Raw genomic sequence first — 22,478 nt, 5'->3', positions numbered from 1 at the left:
TGGATAGGCAGGTAGATAGATAGACAGGTAGATACATATATAGACATATAGATAGGCAGGTAGACAGGTAGCTATATAGACATATAGATGGATAGACAGGTAGATAGAGAGACAGACAGGTAGATATATGAACAGGTAGATAGAGAGACAGGTAGATGGAGAGACAGGTAGATAGAGAGACAGGTAGATGGAGAGACAGGTAGATGGAGAGACAGGTGGATGTTCTGCTAGAGTCTCATCAGGTTCAGTTTGTTTCAGAGTGAACTAACTGCAGTATTTCCTCTTCTGCGCAGCACTACATCATCCCCTCGCCCTGCTGTCAAAGACCCTAATAAACATGAACACACACACACACACACACACACACACACACACACACACACACACACACACACTTCTGAAAGAAATATTGCAAGGCTAACTATGAGAGAAACATGAAAAGAAAGTTGGGAGCTCGTCTGCTGAAGCTCCAGAGCGGTGATTCTCAAAGCCGTGGGGCGAGGACCTTCAGGGGTCCGCGGCCCGCTTCCCACGCGGTCCGATAAATAATCTACGAATACGTCTGCTGTCGTTTGAACAAATGCATATCTTCAGATTCACAGTTCACTCGGTGAGCTTTACATTCCTAGCACTGCTCTTCTTTATTGTTTTGCACAGAGGACGCCGTCACTGGAGCGGAGCAACGGCCGAAAGGAGCCGCTCAAGAAAATGTGCAAAGATCAAAGACTTTCCTGAATTCAAGATGGTGGAATAAAGAATAGAAGGACCTCAGAAGCAAAGGAGAGATTATAAAAGAAAGAAAAGAAAAGACAGGATGAGTCAATGAAACAAAGATAAAAGAAAACATGGCCTAAAAAAAGGATTTTGGGAGGATCGTCGTCACAAGAAGTGCTCAAGTGTTGAGCTTCATACCATAAAGTTCAGAGGAGTCGAGCCTCGGATTTGGAGTTCGACCTGAAAGAGGACAGGAAACACTTCCTGGAACGTGTGTGTGTGTGTGTGTGTGTTAATTCAGGTGACCGAGGACTTCAAGACTTGAAAGAAAAAGAGGTGAGAATAGTCTGGAAGTGAAAGAGTACGAGTGTGAGATATGTAAATAAACTGTTGATGTTTTCTGATAAAAAAAAAAACCCCGACGTGTTCAGACACAGAGAGGCAGGAAATGTGACCAAAAAGCCGAGCCGGCGGACGACACACACACATTTGCACCGACTTGACACGCACATAGCATCCTGTGTGTGTTACTCACTGAGGCGTGATGTGTGTGTATGTGTGTGTGTGCGTGCGTGCGTGTGGGGGCTGTCCCTTTCTGTTTCTCGGCCTGTTACTGGGACAATTGCCCCCCTGGGACACCACACACACTAATTTGCATGGCCTCATGTACGCGTGTGTGTGTGTGTGTGTGTGTGTGTGTGGCTACTGCTCACAGCTAATCAGTTCTGCCAGGCTAATTAAGAGGAGTCAGCTGACCAAGGCCCCAGTAGCCCTGTCACACACACACACACACACGGCTGTACAGGGATTTCTACCAACAGTCAGCTAATGAGTGGAGATCCGTTTATATATATATATATATATATATATATATATATATATATATATATATATATATATATACTCTGTTATTTCCACACTTCACTTTCACCACCTCATCCATCCAGAGATGTTGAAAGCTAACATTAAAAATATAATGTCTCCTATCATCAGCGACTAGTTGGTACAAAATCAGTGTGTGTGTGTGTGTGTGTGTGTGTGTGTGTGTGTGTGTGTGTCTGTAGGACAAGACAGGAATTCCTGCTATTTAAACCAGCCCTTCCCTTTCCGACTACACAGAGACAGATTCGAGCCCAGAGAGCGAGAGACAAAAAAAACTGGTCGTTAAAAAGTGGTAAAAAATAAAAAAGGAACGCTCCCCAGTTATGCCGGTACGACACTTTCGGCCGCTCGCCTGTGTTTGTGCTCCCAGAATGAAACCTGGTGGACGTTGAGAAACACCTCGGAGGGTCAGCAGAGGAAATAAAACGTTGAGAGAGAGGAGCGGAGTCTCGAATGAAAAATTTAAACAAACAGACGGAAGGAAAGGAAAGGGGGGGAGGAGGGAGGATTCAAGAGGTGAAGGAAAGGTGAGGGAGGAAGTGGAAAGGCTTTGCTTTTCCTCAGGATACGAGTTGTGTGTTTGGATTTTGTTTTCTTCCCACAACAGCCATGTATTTACAAAGATAAGACCATTATCCTGATCTCCTCTGGTTGTATAGAAGTCTATGTTTCACGTGTTAAAGCTGCATTCTCTCTACTGACCACCAGGGGGCAACTCTACTGGTTGTATAGAAGTCTATATAAATGACTCTACTTCTCTCTTGATGTATTCCCTCAGTAAACATTGTAAACATGAGTTTATGTCTCAATCTCTAGTTTCAAGTCTTCTTCTATACAGCATGATGTTCATTTAGTACATTATGGTCATTTAGAGTCAAACAGACCATAAAGCAGGGGATGCTTTAGGGGGCGGGGCTAAAAGGTGATTGACAGGTCGCTGTATGTCCTCTGTTGCAAAAAAGCAAGGTCTTACTCCACTCCACCTTTAAAAAAACAACAAGATGGTGTCCGTACGTGTGTCCGCATACTTCCTTCATTCGATAACGTCCAATATTATCCGGCAGAAGCCGAAAACCAGGGAAGATGAAGGTGATGCGGCGAGAGATAGCAGAGAGGATATGGGACAGAGATAAGAGAGGGAATTGGAGACAGGAGTTCAACAGGGTTGTCATCTTGCTGCCGCTGATGTAATCCCTAAAATTAGCAGCAACAACAGCAGAGATGGAGCCCCGCGCTGCCGCCCTGCGTATTGTTCTCTACACGCGAGGACGTCTGCAGCTTTTAAGAAGCCGAGCTGTCACCGCGCGTTAAAAACGCCATCAATCTCAACTCTTTACCAGATCATTTATTTAAAGTCCAGGGTTTCGTTGGTGGTTTCGAAAAGGCGTCCCTTCAAGACGGCGCTGAGGGTTTGGATGCCCGATTTATTGTTCCAGGAAGTAAACAAGCCGTTGATTGACACGTTGTTGTTGTTGTTGTTGTTGTGGTTCAGACGCCGCCGGATGATTGGATGAAAACAATGCTAGGCCTTCTCACCTCACGCCAGAGGCATCATGGGAGGGTGAGTGAGTGAGCGACTGACGAAGTGTGCGAGTGAGAAAGGGTGCAAGTGAGTGAGCAGGTGTGCAAATGAGTGTGTGAGTGAGTGAGCACGTGTGTGAGTGAGCAAGTGTGCGAGTGAGTGAGTATGCGTGTAAGTGAGCGAGTAAGTGTGTGAGTGAGCAAGTGTGCGAGTGAGTGAGTGTGCGCGTAAGTGAGCGAGTAAGTGTGTGAGTGAGCAAGTGTGCAAGTGATTAAGTGTGTGAGTGACTGAGCGTGCGAGTCAGTGTGCGAGTGAGCAAGTGTGTGAGTGTGTGAGTGTGTGAGCGTGCGAGTGAGCAAGTGTTGATTGTGTGACTAAGTGAGTGAGCGAGTGAGTGAGCGAGTGTCAAGTGAGTGAACGAGTGAGTGAGAGACATGAATGTCTGCAGGTTCGTTCCAAAGCTGGGCGACAACCAGGACAGTTAGTTATATTCATGTTAGTGACACATGAATATAAACAAAGGCGACAAAAGGTTTCCACTACGAAGCGCTCGTCACGTTGAGTCGAGGTTAAAGGACGCTCCGTGTTCCTTGAGCTGAGCGACCCTCATCGGATCCTTTCCTCCACGACGTCATCCTCCCTCGCTCTCCTGTCTCAACCCTGCCTCTCTCTCCCCATCTGACCTTCCCACAACCCTGACCTTTTCCATCCCTCCATCCCTCCATCCCAGTACCCGTCAACCCCCATTATCTTCTAGTCTTTATTCCACCTTCCCTTCCTCCTCCCTCACCTCCCTCACCTCCCTCTCCAGCACCATCTTTTGTTCATGCCATCATTTCCTCCTCGTCTTCTACTTCCAGCCCTCAGATGCTTCTTCCTGCCGCCCTCCTTCCTCTCCTCTTTTTTAAAAAGGTTATTCTCATGGCGTCTCCGCTTCAGAAAAAGGTTAAACAGGAAAAAGAGGAGAGGAAATCTCGATCAAAATAAAGCGGCAACGCCAAGTCAGGGTTTTCTTTCTTTAGCTGCTGAGTCACATGAATGCTGAGGTTTTTTTCTCATTGTTATTCCCTAAATATTGGTTTTAAAGGTTTAAATATATATTTTTAAAGCAGTCATATTTAGTTTTTATTGTTACGTCAACTTTTCCACCTCCGTCGAGCGTTTATTCTGCTATTGTCTTGACGTTTTCCCCTTAAATTAACTGCATTTGCAGCAAATGAGATGCTTTAATATATATATATATATATATATATATATATATATATATATATATATATATATATATATATATGCCGTCATAGAGTTGTATTCCCATTTATACTTTAGATAAAGTAACAACAGCGGTGCCAACGCCCGCTGAGATGATCCATGAGTAAAATAAACCATCCCACCAACTGAAAGGTGAAATAAGCTGCTGACCTTCATACATCTGCTAATCAATACCAATCTATGGGTTTCATGACTCACGTCGTAGGCCATGATGTCATCATCCCGCTGTATTTCCTCATCAGTTTATCAATCGTGCACATCTCTGTCCACGAGTATGAGAAGTGAAGCTCATAAACATTCAGATTATTTACAGAACAGCCTTTGCATGATGGAAACTAGCGATAACAATGTCGCTCTTTGTGCATTTGCACCATTCTCTGAGTGAAAACTGAGTTCCTTATTCCCTTCCTCCCCCCCATTTCTTCCTGGATCCTCGTCCCTCCCTGGGGGCCCTGCTTGGTGTAGCAGTGGCAGAGCTGGCTGGAGGCCCTTGGGGTTTTTTTTAGCTGGCCCCACCTGCATCCTGATAGAATGAGACCAGATGAGCTCGCTGCATTAAAGCAGCGCAGAGGCCTTTAAAACAGGCTCTGCAGAAGTCTCACTATTTCAATAACATAAAAGACGCACTAACAAAAACACCCAGACATTGGGAGGGTCACAAAAACATGCACCCCAAATACAAATGGAACTGAAGCCAGGAATATTATATAAATGTTTAACTACTCTGTTGCTCCGCGATGCCAAACAAAACTCCATAAAACCGCCCCGAACGCCGGTGAGCTCACTCCAACACAATCAGTGCAGGAAATTGCAGCGCCGCAGATTTCCCAACACACATGGTGGGTGTTTAACCAAACCGACCCGACCGCCCACCACAGTGTCCGGTAACACACACCGTCCCAGGAGCGGAGGAGGTCTGATTTACCATAATTATCTGAAACAAAGCAAAAGCATTGTCCCCCTCCCCTCATCCCATGACCTTCAAACATGAGCATCGCTTGGAGAGATGATGATTCCTCCATCACTGGTTGACACCGGTATGACAAAGCATTTGCGTGACTCACACTAAGTGATGGACGCAACCTTGGATCTAACTCGATTGCGGGCAGCAGCGGTGACGGGGACGGTAACTCGAGTAAAGTCACGAGCTCATCGGACGGAGGCGACGCGATCCCACCGAAACACGGAGTCATCGGGGTGAAAGCCTCAAAATAAACGGGTGTCATGTAGGTGAGTAATGATGAATGTGCAGGTAAAGTGCTTTACAGTGAACGACGTAAAGATATAGATAGATAAGGTCACCTCTCACTGCCCACAGCGCCAACTAGTATCGATACATCGATACAGCATAGTATCGCGATATTTTGCGTGGCGATATTGTATCGATACACGGAAGTATCGATCTTTTATTGTATAAATTATAAACTTTTTGGTCCTCGAAAAATGAAATCCATTGCTTTTCCAGCCCACTAGATGGTGCTGCGTTGTTTTCGGGTGAGGTCAGCAAAGGTCCCGGGTCAACGGAGGAAGAAATTCGAAAAAGGTAATAATTCCAACATATCGTGATACTCAATATATCGCGATAATATCGCAGTATTGTGATAATATTGTATCGGGACTCAAGTATCGTGATAAAATCGTGGGAACTCTGGTGATTACAGTGACCAAGAGAGCACGAACTTCATCTTTTAAAGGATATTCCACCACATTTACTCCACCCTGCAGGCCCCTCGGGGGTTTACCAACTCTGGGCTAAACTCATGTTTAGGGGGGTCGTCTTTGCGGTTGCTGCCCCCTGGACTGTGGAAAAGCCTCCTCCTCCCTCTCAGATCCTCAATTCCAGACTCAAAACACATTTTTACCCACAAAGCGTTGGACTCCGGTCCACATGGGTAGTTTTTAAAACGTGTTTTATGAATGAATCTGATGGATTTATCATCAATAATAATGGGTCCAGCTGGGTTTAGTTAACACCTCAGGTGTGATTTGTTGCTTCCTGCGTGCAGAGATTTCCAGCAACTAAAAACACATGAAATACACAAAGTAAAGCAGGCAAGCGAGTGTAATTTTATTTTAAAAAATCTTGCTTTCACAAACCTCCCCTGAGAAGTTTCATTAGATGTTCTCTGCCGGCCGACGCTTTACATTATTAATGTTTCCACGCTTAACTCACGTGTGTGTCTCAGGTCGGCCGAAGAGGGGGAAACCAACGCTAAAGTGTTTGGAACGGGGGTTAAGAAATAAAAAACAGACAAAGGAACAGACAAAGAAACAGACGTCAGACGGTTTGACTTGTGAAACAGGAAGTTTGCCGACCACAGACGTTGCAAGAGACGTGGAGTTTCCGGCGTAAACCGACAACCGACTGCCGCTTTGCACGTTCTCCGCAAAGCCGGTTGCAGATGACTCCAGCTGCTTTGAGCTATAAGGGGAGGAGAGAGGAAGGAGGAGGGAGGAAGGGGGGGATGAAACCCTGATGAATACATTTAAAAACTAAAATGACCCGCGTCTGCAAATACGACGCATGGGGAAACACTGGAGTTAGCGCTTCTTTTGACGATTTCATTCAGGTGTTGTGTATTCTGGACTGTCTCGTGGTGAATTAATGATCCAGGGTCAGCGGGGAGCAGCCCGGCTGCAGCCTGCAGGGCAGATGAGGTGATGGGTTCATATCTCTATCCATCCATCCATCCATCCATCCATCCATCCATCCATCCATCTCCAAACAAGGGAGAGACGGCAACCCAGCCAGGCATCCGATGTCTTAATGAAGTGACTTTCTCCATGTGTGCGTGTCTGTTTTCTGTGCAATGCATGTGTGAGTGTGTGTGTGTGTATGTGTGTGTGTGCATGAATGAGTCATTACTGAATCCCGGAGGTCCGTCATAGTAGTGAGAGAATGCACGGCGTCTGGTGTCTCTCGCCCCGCTGGAGGAGGAATCGGGTTTCGGGATCAATGGCCACCGATCACCGCAGAGAATAAAATGAATGCGTGGAATAAAATAATTGAATGTGGCTTCGAGCCAATCGGCAGTTTGGACTTTACTGCCGCTGAAGGTCCAGGACGACTCGCCCAGTGTTCCCAGTGTTGTGTTCCCGCTGGTCGGTGTGATTTTGCAGATAGCAGCTCTGTCGTCCTTTGTTCTCAGCTCAGGTTTACATCGTCTTCCTCTATTCATGCACCGCTTCTATTGAGGACGCCTCTCGATTCATAGCTACAGAAACTTTCATTCACTCCAGAGAGAGCCATTAGAAAGAGAGAGAGAGAGAGAGAGAGAGAGAGAGAGAGAGAGAGAGAGAGAGAGAGAGAGAGAGAGAGATGCACACCAGTGATAATGGATTACTGATGTGATTATGGTTCAATAAGGCCTCTGAACAACATCCTCTGATCCAATGCCAGAGAGACAGTTCATTGTGTGTGTGTGTGTGTGTGTGTGTGTGTGTGTGTGTGTGTGTGTGTGTGTGTGTGTGTGTTTATATTTGTAGCCATAATCATTAGACCATCACAAACTGGCGACCCCGTAAGAAAACATCGAAACAAGCAGGAAGGTAGAAAAAAAGATCACACTCTGTTTGTACAAAGAAAGAGAGAGAGGGTGGGTGAGAGAGAGAGAGAGAGAGAGAGAGAGACAGAGACAGAGACAGAGAGAGAGAGAGAGAGAGAGAGAGAGCGAGAGAGAGAGAGAGAGAGAGAGAGCGCTTTCTGGTCATTACAAGTTGTTCAATAAAAAATTAAACAAATCACATGTTTGTCATGTTTTTTTTCAGGGAAATGTGTGAATAATGTTCTGACCCGATTCTGAGAGGAAACCTAAAAAAAATAATTATCATAAATGCCGCTGTAGAGAGCCAGCTCGACCTTCATCCGGTTTAAATGTCACGAGCCGCCTCCTCTTCCTCCTCCTCCTCCTCCTCTTCCTCCGTTGTTGTTCATAAACATGCATCTGTTTATAGAGAAACCCCCTCGTTTACCACCCAGCAGCGTCAAAGTGACCCCATTTCACCTGTTGCCTGAACTAGAATTGTCTCTCACACACACACACACACACACACACACACACACACACACACACACACACACAGAAAAGGCTAAGACAAAAGGATGTGCCTTAACGTGGGGAAAGATTAGTTTTGTCATCTGAAGACAGAAACTGGGAGAGAGAAGTGAAAGAAATGTGTGTGTGTGTGTGTGTGTGTGTGTGTGTGTGTGTGTGTGTGTGTGTGTGTGTATGTGTGTGTGTGTGTGTGTGTGTGTGTGTGTGGGTGTGCGTGTGTGTGTGCGTGGTGAGTGAAATGGTTGTCATCTAAATTATCATTCAACAAAAGAAAGTGAGCATGTTTAAAGCCTCATTCAGTCTCTTAACAAGTAATTATCTCCGCCAGGAGGATCATGCTGTCGGCCGTGTGTGTGTGTGTGTGTGTGTGTGTGTGTGTGTGTGTGTGTGTGGCGGCAAAGTGTGTCTTCCAGTGATTAGTCAAAACTGTAACTGACACAAGGCAGTACCCAGTGATCCTATCAGAGGGAGGGAAAGAACACACACACACACACACACACACACACACACACACACACACACACACACACACACACACACACACACACTATCGATTCTCTTATGACACAGACTTTCTTCGAGTGGCCTTAAGAGAGACCTGGGTTGTTTTTCCCCTCTCATTCAAATATAAAAAGTGCTTCTGGTTTCATGTTCTAACATTTCAACAACTGTTCAAAGCCGCCAAAAGAAAAGAAACTTTTTTTTCTGCCACCGATGAATCTCCTTCGTGGCATCTTTAAAGGACTCTCCAACACGTGTCATCAGCCACCGCCGAGGATAAAAGCTCAGAGAAACCTTTTAAGTTAAGTTCCCTTAGAGAACCTCTGAGAACCCAACGAGCTCACTCTGCAGGTGGAAGTAATGCGGGTCGCTCTTACCGTGTTGTAGCCGGCGGTTTGAGGCCCGTCCGTGATGAGCTCCCGCTCCCCCCGGGGGTTGACTCTCCTGAAGCGCCGCCTGGACCTCCGCTGGGAGCCGTCCCTGTGCAGGAACCCGTCGTCCCCCTCGCTGCCGTTGTCCACCTGCAACACACAGGCGACACCCTGCTCAGAACGGAAGCTCCCGCGGGATTCAAACCCGCGACCTCCGGGCCGGTCCTCGCGGTCCGCCGCCCGGGGGCCCGGCTCGGAGCGGCTCCGTTTCAGCCGGTCCGGGTTGGGATTTGTAAATTCCAAGTTGCCGGTATTTGAGTCCCGGTCGCTGTAATCCGGCGTCTGAGTCCGGAGCCCCGTTGGGTTCTGGGGGTCCGGGTCGCGGCTCTCGGGGCTCTGGGGGCTCTGGGGGCTCTCGGGGTCGCGTTCCACTTCCTTTCTCTCGCGCGCCGCCGGCTGCTGCTGCTGCTGCTCGTCTGCCGGCTCCTGGCCGAACATCCAGTTCCTCCAGAGCGTGGACAGCCGGTGCCAGCGGAGCGCAGTCATCCGGACGCGAGGAACGGATCAGAACAACACATAAAAACAGGAAATACCACCGAGGGGAGGAACAAGAAAGAGGGGAAAGAGAGGGACGGACGCTTGTGGACAAAAGATGAATAGAAGCGCTGCGTCCAAATTGGAGAAAAATAAGCTTCCAAGTCAGCAGGGCTCCAGAAGCATTACATCCTCTTGAGGTCGAGCATCCACGAGAAAAAGAAGCACAAACTTAAACGAGCAAGCGAGTTAACAACGGGGCCAAAAAAAAAGAAGAAAACCCCCAAAAGTCGTCTCTGTCGTCCTCTTCTGAGAGTGGAGCTGCTCGACAACGTCGCACACTGACGGAGAGACTCACATGCTCACTGAGACACGAGCCGAGCGCACACTGAACACACAGTTTCCTCCAGGAAGCCGTAAACACACAAATATCCTCCTCGCCGGGCAGAGGAAGAGGAAGAAGAAGAAGAAAAGGTAGTAGAAGAAGAGAAAGAAGAAGAAGTTGTATCAGGATGAAGAAAAAGTAGAGGAACAAAAACAAGTAGAAGAAAACAAAGTAAAATAAATAGAAGAAGAAGAAGAAAAGGTAGAAAAAGAAGTAGAAGAAGAGCCATTGGATGTATTCCCTGAAGACTTTTTGTCTCTTGTTTTCTTGTAAGCGCCTCATGACAGCGATTACAATATTAAAACAAATACATGTGTTGCTTTGAGTGTTATGAATTTGTCTTCTATTTTTGGGGTTTTACTTTTCTTTAGAGCCGTTCTGACAAAACCATCCGTGTTTTAATTTTTAAAGGTGCATCTTAATCGGTGAGCTGCGAGACTCTTTTGCTCCTCCTGCACGCACTCCTCATCTTCATCGTCCTGTTGCTTTGTATGAAAGAGTGCGTTTTTGTGTATAAATGCAACAAAAGCTGATGTTATGAGCTGCTATTGTTTGCCAACTCCTCTCCAGGTCCACGGGTCCGTCATGTGGGGCCTCAACAGACTCATGATCGCCTGCTGAGTTATTTTAACTTGAGATGAGATCAAAAAGAGCAGAAACACTGAATGAATACTTCCTGTATTTCCCTAAACAAACACAAACAATAACACCCGCAGCACCTTGAGGTCACGAGGGTCACATGTCGTCACGCAGCGAAGGAAGATGGACCCACAGATGTTCTGTCACCGCTGGAATTGGATCTCGGGTTGTATAGAAGTCTATACTTCATGTGTTAAAGCTGCATTCTCTCTCCTGACCACCAGGGGGCGACTCCTCTGGTTGTATAGAAGTCTATACTTCATGTGTTAAAGCTGCATTCTCTCTCCTGACCACCAGGGGGCCACTCCTCTGGTTGTATAGAAGTCTATGCTTCATATGTTGAAGGTGCATTCTCTCTCCTGACCACCAGGGGGCAACTCCTCTGGTTGTATAGAAGTCTATACTTCATGTATTAAAGCTGCATTCCCTCTCTTGACCACCAGGGGGTGACTCCTCTGGTTGTATAGAAGTCTATGCTTCATGTGTTGAAGCTGCTTTCTCTCTCCTGACCACCAACGGGCGACTCCTCTGGTTGTATAGAAGTCTATATAAAATGACTTTATTGAACTATTATTTGCTTCTAACTGGAAAGAAACCAACATCTCTCCAGTGGCCAACAATGTCCGCCATTGTGCCATCGGGCTTTTGTGTTTCTAAACGACCGTCATGGAACATAACGTGACCGTGTTTCCTGTCCATTTAAGTGTGTGTGTGTGTGTGTGTGTGTGTGTGTGTGTGTCCGTTTACATTCCTCTCTGCTTTATTCATTCAGCCCCGTCTTCCCCACCACTTGCCTCCTTTCATTCCCAGGATGCACCACTCAGACTCAAAAACAAGCCCCGCCTCCAACCCCTGCCTGTCCGTCAGTCCCGTGACCACAGTCACGGTCATGGCCTGCAAATTACCCTCTCTCTGCTATTCCCATGGCCCTAATTAGCTGATTTGCTGCAATGCGGTGTGACTAAACACTCGGCCCTCTGCTCCTCCGTGAGCTGACGGGTTCATGTGGAAGTTCCCCCCGCGCCGCTTGTTGTCATTTTTTTTGTTCAAGTATTTTTTTTTTGAGGAGCCTGAAGGCATCGTTGGTGGTAAAAAATAAAAAAATAAAAAATCACCAGTAAGTACTACGAGGTGTTCTTGTGGGTTTGGGGAAAAAGATGCAACCGGTCTTCGTCTGCATGACCAGTCTTTCGTATGAAGGGTCAGATGGTTGTTTTTAAAGCCAACGTTCTTTTAGACGAGCTTTTAAAGCCAGAATCTGTTGAACAAGTTCGGACTGTTTAGTCACAAAATGTGTTGAAGAAGCAGCAACGCTTTGGTCGTGCAGACTTTTGCCGACACATAATCAACAAATAATAGTTCAATAGTAGGAAAAAAAGGCTTTTTCGAAAAATCGACATATTTAAAAAGGCTGAAAAAAAAGCAATTTCTGGTATTTTTGCATAAAAAATGACTAAATATAATATATATTCTACTAAATATATTAAAAAAAAGAAAATTATAATAATCTACAGTAAGAAAATAGACTATATATTGCCTATTTTCTTACTGTAACTTATATATACATAACTTATATGTATATGAATGAATATTTTGACTGAAGGGTAATTTCCTTGTGTGTTCCTGGTTTTGGATGTGCAGCTTTAGTGTAATCGACTCTGTTATTCCCATCTAATGCTGCGCCACAGACAATTTAAACAGCTGGACAAGACGAGGATGAGCTCGGATATTAACGACAACAACAACAACGGCCTCTACATAATCTCATTTCCTGCTTCTCAGACAAAAATGCTAAATGCTTGAAAACAGACGCGGCCGTGTGAGCAGACAAGAGAAAAACACCTCCTGTTGTCCCCGAGGCGCCGATCAGCTGATCTACTTCGTCTCCTCCACTTGTCCACCGACATCTCTCCGGGAAAGATGTTCAAATCCACTCCCTGGGCTCCCTCTTTCTACTCAAAGGATCCTTTATTCCCCAGCAGGAATAAACCACAGGCTCGTTGGCTCTCGTCCCGTAATACCCAAATACGTTCACACCGTATCGCGCAATCACACCTGGGAGATCTGCAGCACCTCCACCGCTCCCTTTTTACTGTTGCAACAGCTTCTGAACGGACCCACGGGGGCAGTTTTTAGGATTAGGAACCTTGATGAAAGGGCAACACTATTATAACACTTTTTCATTGCAGGAACATTGCAGGAATTTTTTTCCCGATAGCCCTGGAACAATCGGCGCGGAGTTAGCAGCACGCTAACCGTTCAACCAGTGTTATTTATTGTAACATTTACTGAAAAATAGTGCAACTTCTACTTTAGCACATCTCTAGTCCCTGCTTTGTTATCTGTTGTTTTGATCTGTAACGGCACTTTACATGAGGCAGTTATGCAAAAGAAGCAAAAGGGACTTTCTGATTTGAGTTGCTGCAGCTCCTCTGTGTTTCCCGCCATTATTTAGGGCGGGAAACACACATCATACTTTTTGCTACGTCCGTTTCGTCTACTGCCAGACTGAGTACAAAGGTTGTTTTCAGTACATGAGTGTAAATAGGATTCAAGTGATGTTTGTAAGTTTACTGTACAAAAAGCTAAAAAAAGAAGATGTATTTCTATTGTAGGAGTTCAGTTATGGAACAACGCTAACATGAGCGGTCCGCTCATTTTTGTTTTTTAAAAGGATTGTTTATAAAACTATTTTTTAGGGTTACAAGTGAGAATGAAATGTATGGTTATATATATATATATATATATATATATATATATATATATATATATATATATATATATATATATATATAAATTAAATCTTCATATCAAATTAGTTATCAGATGTAATTGCTAATAATTTAGGATAGGTATATATTAGCATTATGCTTTTAACTATATCTTTTCAGTCTTTCTGTGTTGTATATTAGGTATTAGATTGTGGCTTAACATATTGTCTCGTAATGATTAACTTAATAAAACACATACACAAACAAAAAGTCCATTAAATATATGCTTTTACCTAAAATGTATTTGCTTTTTTTTAACTGTTTAATTAACTCAATGAAGTCTCCATGGTACAATGAGACTTGTGCCTCATATACAACTCATAGGTGTATCATATGCAAGTGCGTTTAAAAAGGTAAACTCAAAAGTAATTGTAGATATAACAACATTATTATCGGCGCTACAGTGAGATACAATCAGTGGTTCAAAAAACAAAAAGTCTCTTCTCTTCGGCTGCAGTGGAACAAATGACTTCCTGTAAAACTGGGGAGTTTTCCCAGTGAAGAACCGCCTGCAGCACTAAATAAAAAAACGCTGTGGTTGAACAATTAGTGTTAAAACACAACGCCATAAATGGCGGAAAAAAATTGGCATTCGCTCTTTCCCGTTATTGCCTCAGTTTGAAGTGAAGAGAGCGACGGTCTGTCTGAGGACGACGAGGTTTCATCATCGTTCCCCTGCAGCAATGGCAGCTATGCAACTCTCCACAGTCCCACACCAGGAATTCATTTTTATTATTGCACAAGAACTTTGCAGAGGACTTCCTGTGAGACCTTTGACCTCACTGCGAAAAGGCAAATATAATGTGTTTTATATTCTTTCTCACATTCATACACTGTAAGCATGGGCACATCATTAATATTATTGTATTATTATGTATTTGTATTTTCATTTATTGCTATATGTAATTATTTGTTTTTTATTGTGTCCAATTGGTTCTATTATTTCATCTATTCTACCACGTTATCAGTGTTTAAAATGAATTATTACTTTTGGAGGCACAATATAGCATGAAAAATTTAATTTTTTGACACTTTTAGCTATTCTGCTTTAAGTGTTCCCAGTGCTCCCAGTCTGTGCTGAGTGAAAACCACTATTACTAATAACGAGGGTTTGAGAACCAGCTAAACACCACATGATCATGAGGATCTTGCTTGATTTTTTTTGAGAGCATCAAGGCTAAAAACAACCCATAATGCAACACTCTCCGTAGCAGCTGGTGTGTTTTGCATTATGACTTTTTTCCCACTTTATTCGACGACTTGAAACATAATTCATGCATAATTCAACCTCGCTTCTCAAGAGATATCATCGTATGTATAATATGCATGCAATTGCATTAGTTCATCTAGATTGCCCAGGCTGGAAAATTACTACATAATACATAATTTAATTTGTTTCCAGTGGTGAAGCTCTGGCAACACATCCGGCCAGCGAGGCTCATTTGAATTTGCAGCTCATAGAGAGAGGGGGACAGGGGGAGGAAGAGGAGAGGGAGATGAAAGAAGGGGGAGGAGGGGGAAGCATGAACAAGAGAAGAAGAAAAAATGTGATACAGACATCAAATAAAGACGAGTAAAACAGGGAGTAATATCAAAGGACAGATGGGAGATGTGGGAGCATCAAAAGGGGCGGGGCTTGGGCGAGAGACAAAGACTCACCACAATCATGTCTGACGGCTCCAAAGTGATGCATTCACAGCCTCGTCTGCCCTCCAGCTGCTTGCCGAAACTGTGAGGAGAGCAACGACACAAGAAGTAAACGTTAAAGTAGAGAATAAAACCAGAGAGGAAAAGATTGGGACGATCGTGTCCCACCGAAATCACTTCAGACGTGCGATGATTTAAGGTGAAAATGGTGCCACAGGTTCATGCAGATACCGTGCGTCTTCATAGAAGTAGCATCTGCTAGCTTTAGCATGTGTTTGAAACTAGAGATTGAGACATAAACTCACATTTACAATGTTTACTGAGGGAATAAATCAAGAAAGAAGTAGTGTCATTTACTATAGACTTCTATACAACAAGAAGAGTCAGGAGAGAGAATGCAGCCGTAACATATAAAGCATAGACTTCTATACAACCAGGGCAGTAGACCCCTAGGGGTCAGTAGAGAGAATACAGCTTTAATACACAGACCCAGAGGTCAGCTACAGGTGAGAGTGACTGGGATGTAGGACTTGTCGTCAACCACTTCGCCTACGACTTTATTGCATTAGAAAAGAACAATAAACCAACAGTTTGCATTGAAGGCCGAACCACTTACAGAAAAGAGAGTGCAGATCAATAAGTCTTCATGGTTGACACCTCAATATAACTGCAGAGTCCGCAGAGACTAAAAACACAATCAGAGCTCGACCAACTTTGTTCTACTATTCCCTCAAAAAAACATAATCTTTACAGAGACGACTTGGGAGATAATACGTTTATATAAACTGCACAACTTTTAAAGTAGAGAAAACTTTCAGAGGAGTCTGAAAAAGTATTCATAGTATTTATTTAGCCTGAGATCATCATCGATTGGGCCACAGAGGGACCGCCAAAAGGTTCAAATGTAATAAAAAAAATTTAAAAAGTAATTTATCGTTATTTCTCTAAATGTGCTTGAATAAAAAAGCAACAAATACATTAAAATAAAGCATGATTTCAATATCAATTTATTTATCATAGCCAATCATCACCAATCATCACCGTTAGCAAGCTAACAGTAAGCAACACAAAATGGGTCACTTAACGTTAAGCAAGCTAACGTTATGCAAGCTAACGTAAAGAGATACAAAATGGGTTGCATTAAGTTAAGCAACGCAAGCTAACGTTGTGCAAGCTAACGTTAAGCGACAAAAAAAATCGGTTGCTTAACGTTAAACAAAGCAAGCTAACACTAATGTTAAGCTAATCTTCCGCAAGCCGACGTTAAGAAACACAAAATGGGTAATTTTTCAAAGGAAAGAGTGATGAGGGAAACTATTTGAGCCTGTAAAAAGCTCCAAAGCATCTTGTGAGAAAATACATTACATTTTGATTCATAACGGCAGGGAGTGATCGTTGAGGGTGAGCAGAACATTAATTTCGGGCATTACAGCTGATAGTGGCATACCACATATTTATAGCCAGATTTAATCAAATTTGTATTTGGGAATGTAGTCCAGTTTAGAGATCGTTTCCCGGTCAGAAGTGGCCCTAAAGTCACAAAAAGGCTGAGAACTAAACTTAAACCGGCATCAGCAGCTGACCAAACCAACAGGTAAGACTGACCACAACCAGTCTGAGCGCCGTTACAACACCGTGTTCCCAGTTAGCGGCTTCTCGGTTTTTTGTTGCACAATGCCGCTCTGTGTCTGGCGGCCTCTCGGGGCTTCTCTGAAGTCGGCCGTCGAGTCCTCTGACGAGCAGGAGGAGAGCAGCTGACGGCGAGCCGAGAGCACGAGGGTCCGCCTGCTGAACGGGGATTCTTCGTGAAATGATGACAAAGGTATTTTCCCACTTGGACCTAAACTATTACAAATACTACTAGTTTTGTATTAACAATTGGATGTGTCTCTGGAAAACTGGAAAGGTGGGGCCATGACACATCAGTAGGACCCTGCAGGAAAAAAGCCTCATTCTGAATATTAGCCTGCAAAAAAAAGTAGGATACAATGGAATTTTGCACTGAAGAATTGTGCATTTATTTATAAAATAAAAAGTAAGTGAACTTTCCTGCTTTCAAATTCAACCAAGGCAGCGCAGACTAGATCCAATCCTTCCTTCCGTTCTCACCTTTCACAATAAAGCCTTAACTTTGATATTAAAAACACTTTAACTGCAATTCAACTCTTTTAGCCTTTTTCTCCTTATAACCGCAGTCAGACGCCTGCAGAAGCAAAGCATTTTGGGTAGAATTCTTAACTAATTTAACAGAAAAAGATGATTTGAAGCAATGCATTTCTTGTATAAAAAAAATGAAATGCTTCAAATTTGGACATTTGAGAAGCCGGCAGACACAAAACAATTGGCATATGATTTTCTGACGATAGTCAAAGTTGTAATTTGAATTCTGAGACATTACTCGCAAATTATGCACGTCTTAGTGTTTCCTTGTGTGTGTCTGTGTGTGTGTGTTACTCTCACAGACAGGGCTGTGAACAGACGTCTCACTCCCTTGTGCGTCGCTCAAAGTGGCGACTCAGCGTAGTCGAGGCTGCTGGTTTTAATTATGGAAGCGTGCTGAGCTGGGAGGAAGCCGACGTTCCCTCTCTGGTTCCCACACTCCTTCTCTCCGGACTTCCAGCTTTTTCAATCATGGCTCCTCTTCTACCTCTTCACCTCCACACTCGCCTTTTTCTTTCCTCTTTCCGTTTGCTGCTTACATGTTTCATCCGATGCCAACTGTAAACATTTCTTCCCCTTTGAGCTTTTTTTGATGTCTCCAATGTTTTTCCTCTCGTGTCCTGTTGACCCTTCTCCACCTCCATCTCTCCCACTCCCTTTCACGTATTCATCCTTTCCTTCCTGTTGTTCTTCCCTTGCCTCCTTCCTTATGTCCTGTCCACTTATTTCCCTTTTTCTAGCACTCATCTGGAGGCAGCCACTTTCTTCCCCTACAAGTGTGTGGTTAAAACATTGAGTTGTTAAATTCCTGCAAATGTAGCGGCTAACTAGTTAGCTCGCTAACTCCACCTAGCTTACATGCTACGCTGGTTTGAGAAAACAAAGTTGTCTTTCTTTTAGCTTTTCCTACACTGTGACAACAACGTGAGGTTGTTAAATTATTTCTCGCAGCACCGCCAATTATTCTATTTTGAGTATCAACACCACTTATAAAAGCCTCTTAATATTAAGTGCATTACTGCCACCTACTGGACTGGAGTGTGGAGCAGCAGATTGGCTGGCTTTGGTAAATTTGGCAGAGTCCTTGGCATATCTTGTATGATATCTGTTGTGTATTGTGTTTTCTATCACTAGTACATGTTGGAATGTGTATTGTGTGCATTTGATTTCCTGTTGCACATAAATATAATAAAACATTATCATAAAGACAGAGATTTGATGAATAAGTACAACCACTGGACGTATAGAGAGAGAAAACATCTAATGCAATATGTGCCAATTTTAATATTGTGATAAAAATCCTTTCTTTTGCAGGTTGAATGCCACAACAAGAAACAGATGAAAGCCTCAGAGGGTCATACACCTTTAAGAAAGGAGGAGGGGTACCTTAAAGCGGGTCTTGGAGGCCTTCTTCCTTCGCGAAAACAAAAGCTAACTTTCATCTCAGCTAACATCCTTAATCACCGGCACAGACAATGTCAGCGTCTTGATTTAATGCTCAGATGAAAGCCCGTCTCCATAATGGGTTCTGATGATGGAAACAATGATGAAAGTCCTCTTTTAAAAAAAATGTTATTGGACGAGCAACTATTGTTCAGACGGACGCGTTTTCAAGGAAAGCCGTTGTGAAATCAAAGCTTTGGTGCGTCACGCCGATTTCTTTCAAGTGGCATCCACCGCGGCTGTAGACCCAAAAAAAAAAGAGAAGAAGCCGAGAGTGGATTTATTTGACACCTCGCTGCCACATGCACTCAGCGACACGGGTGCAGCATCCACACATCCAGACCCTGAAGGGAGGCGAAACGGGTTCACCTTGGAGCGTCCCAATGTAACCTCTTTGGCTTTTTTGGGAACAGAGTTACACCTAAAAGGATTATATCAGGGTTTCTACGAAAAACTAAATTATTCACCAGTATTAGACACTTATTTCTTTCACAAAGTGCTCTGCAGGTGAACCCAGGGACAGTAAAAGCCATTATTCATCTGTGTTTAATGTTCTCATTTCAGTAATGTTTATAGCACTGTGAGAGAACGAAGCACATTAGGTAACCTATTAAAAACCCAGGGAGGAACGAAAATGAGGCAAATGGGTTTTATTCATGAACTTTATCTGAGAAGTCGTCGTGACTTCATCCGCTGGTTTGTGGACTGATGTTATGAAGGCATTTTGGCCGTCGCCATCTTGGTTTTTCCAACCAATGAACCGAGTTGACCATATTTGGACATACATAGACGGCGTATACGTCTTCGGTAGAGATCTGTCAATCTCTTTGTAGCCCCGCCCTCAAGCATACCCTGTTTTTACTCTAAATGGACCATAATTTACTAAATGTCCATCAAGCTGTATTGAAGAAGACTTAAACTAGATATTGAGACAAACAATGTTTACTTAGGGAATAAAGCGAGAGAAAAGTAGATTTTTACCCATTTACTATAGACTTCTATACGACCAGAGGAGTCGCCCCCTGGTGGTCAGTAGAGATAGTGCAGCTTTAACACATGAAGCGTAGATTTCTATACAACCCGAGGAATGGTGGTCAGTAGAGCGAATGCAGCTTTAACACATGAATCATATACTTCTATACAACCAGAGGAGTCGCCCCCTGGTGGTCAGGAGAGAGAATGCAGCTTTAACACATGAATCATATACTTCTATACAACCTGAGGAGTCGCCCCTTGGTGGTCAGTAGAGATAATGCAGCTTTAACACATGAATCATATACTTCTATACAACCCGAGGAGTCGCCCCCTGGTGGCCAGGAGAGAGGATGCAGCTTCAACACATGAAGCATAGACTTCTATACAACCAGAGGAGTCGCCCCCTGGTGGTCAGGAGAGAGAATGCAGCTTCAACACATGAAGCATAGACTTCTATACAACCAGAGGAGTCGCCCCCTGGTGGTCAGGAGAGAGAATGCAGCTTTAACACATGAAGCGTGGACTTCTATACAACCAGAGGAGTCGCCCCCTGGTGGTCAGGAGAGATAATGCATCAGTGAGGAAGATGCTTGCAAACCAGTGAAAATACCCCCAGAAACTGTGTGTTCTTTGTTCGTCTTTGAGAAATACACATTTCGCATTTCTTTAAATATTCTGAACCGGTTTGCTCTAAATTAAATAAATAAATATGTTTTTTAAAAGCATACGGATGCCGCGTCACAAAGCCCAGTGAGAGAATGAATACGTTCTCTGTTCAGAAGCTCCCAGCAGAACACGGACGCCCCGCCGCGGTCCGAGGAGTTTCCCAGCGAGGAACGCCGTCGGCTGGGGCTCGGCGCGCTGCCAGAGGAGCTCGGAGCCTGGAGGTCACCGCCGCTCTGACAGATCTCTCTCCACACTCCAGTGAGGCGAGACGCATGGTCCCTGTCAGCGCCGCACAACGCCTGCCAAGCCCGTCTCTTCACTCTGTGAGAGAGTGTGTGTGTGTGTGTGTGTGTGTGTGCAAGACAGATTGTGCGAGACAAACAGAAGGAGACGTACAGCTTTCTACTGATAAAGCTGCAGCAGGAGAGGATGGAGTTTGCTGACTGGCACGTCGACTGTATTTGGACTTACTTTATGTGCAAAGATAAATAAAACTCCCCTCTTTCTCTGACCTCCTGCGTTAGCGAATAGCGGCGACTCCGCGCCGGTGTAAAGGTCATTTCATATCTCGCCGACGATCGCGATACGGCACATTTTATGATAATGCAACAAATAAATGCTCCGTGTGATTCAACTACAGGGGTTTGTGTGAATTAAATGCTTCACACGAGAAAAGTACGGAGTATTTTCTTATTTAATTAAGAACCTTTGACTTTTGTAAAGTGCTCGTTATGATCAATTTCAAACATAATCACGATATCATTATGTATTTCATCATGATATGATTCCATTGAAAGAAGTTAAATTATCAAAATGATTATTAATTATGGACAAGCCCTACGGTATAACAGAGGAGTGTGAAGCATTATTATAGTAGATGTGTTACTCAAAGTAAAGCTTGTTTCTTGAAGAAGCTGATGCAAAAAAACAACTTTTTGAGAACTTTGAAAAGTGCAAAATATATATTTGATGTTTGGTTTAGTTTGAATAAAATCACTAAAACAATTGAGTTCTGAAGAAAACCCCTGACAACAACGTTTTGTAGTATGAGTTATGAGTTGTAAGTCATCTTTCCTTGGCATAGGAAGCTCTTTTCACAGCACTGACGTCGAGCCCGTTTTGCGTTTCAGCAGGTGATGAGTTCTCGCTCCTCTTTTTCCTGCTGAAACAAGCTGCTGGCAGACGGGAGAACAGGTTCAGCTCCGGTCCAGAGACAGCTGCAGCGCCCCGGGGCAATAAACCACGACAGCCGGCACAGAAGCTAAAGGCCCCCCACACACACACACCCCCACACACACACCCACACACACAACCACACTCAAGCCCTGAACTGTTGTTAAAAACTAGTGATGTGGCCGTGAGTGCAAAATACCAATAAAGGGAATAAAACCACAATAAAACACTTTGAAAAAGAGCTCATGTTCATTTAAAACGATTAAAGCTTTGGACTTGGTTTTCGTCTGATTATGAGACAATCAACATAAAATCCAGAGTCAGGGTTGAGTAAGAAATCAGACGCCAAAGAAATGGCATCGTGGTTTAGAAAAATATGACAATTATTGTCTCTTTTTGATCACGAGATGAACAGTTTAAATGAATTCTTGCAAAAAAGTTATTCGTTATTTTACATGCTTTTTTCCAAACGTCCAGCAATTTCTGCTCGTTACATGCAGGCAGTATTTTCAAAGTAAACTAAACCGTATTCACAGGAAACTACTTAGTTAGTTTCAGGCAACAACACTTAAGTTAGATTCAGGCAACTAAACTACTTAGGTTCAGGCAACAACACTATTTAGTTAGGTTCAGGCAACTAAACTACTTATTTAGGTTCAGGCAACTAAACTACTTATTTTCAGGCAACTACACTACTTATTTAGGTTCAGGCAACTAAACTACTAGTTGTTTCAACTGGACACAATAATTGTAATTGTTCTTTAATTAGTT

The 22,478-nt window shown here is 43.8% G+C and overlaps 1 protein-coding gene across 8 annotated transcripts in view; it reads right to left on the bottom strand.

Annotated features, from left to right (window-relative positions):
* The window catches only part of rapgef6 (Rap guanine nucleotide exchange factor (GEF) 6), a 106,792-nt gene that overhangs the window by 57,506 nt on the left and 26,808 nt on the right, over nt 1-22,478 (bottom strand). For all 8 annotated transcript variants that reach the window (XM_068600426.1, XM_068600430.1, XM_068600428.1 and 5 more), the window contains exons 5-6: nt 15,303-15,372; nt 9,321-9,464 (exon numbers count right to left, since the gene is read on the bottom strand). In XM_068600426.1, coding sequence (XP_068456527.1) covers nt 9,321-9,464; nt 15,303-15,372 — 214 coding nt within the window. The remainder of the gene's footprint in view (nt 1-9,320; nt 9,465-15,302; nt 15,373-22,478) is intronic.

The sequence above is a fragment of the Clinocottus analis genome, unplaced genomic scaffold, assembly GCF_023055335.1.
Source record: "Clinocottus analis isolate CAN_PGR_092001 unplaced genomic scaffold, fCliAna1.0.p SCAF_5, whole genome shotgun sequence".
Taxonomy (NCBI): Eukaryota; Metazoa; Chordata; class Actinopteri; order Perciformes; family Cottidae; genus Clinocottus; species Clinocottus analis.
Note: the sequence above shows the minus strand (reverse complement) of the source record. Positions and strands in the feature narration are given on the sequence as shown.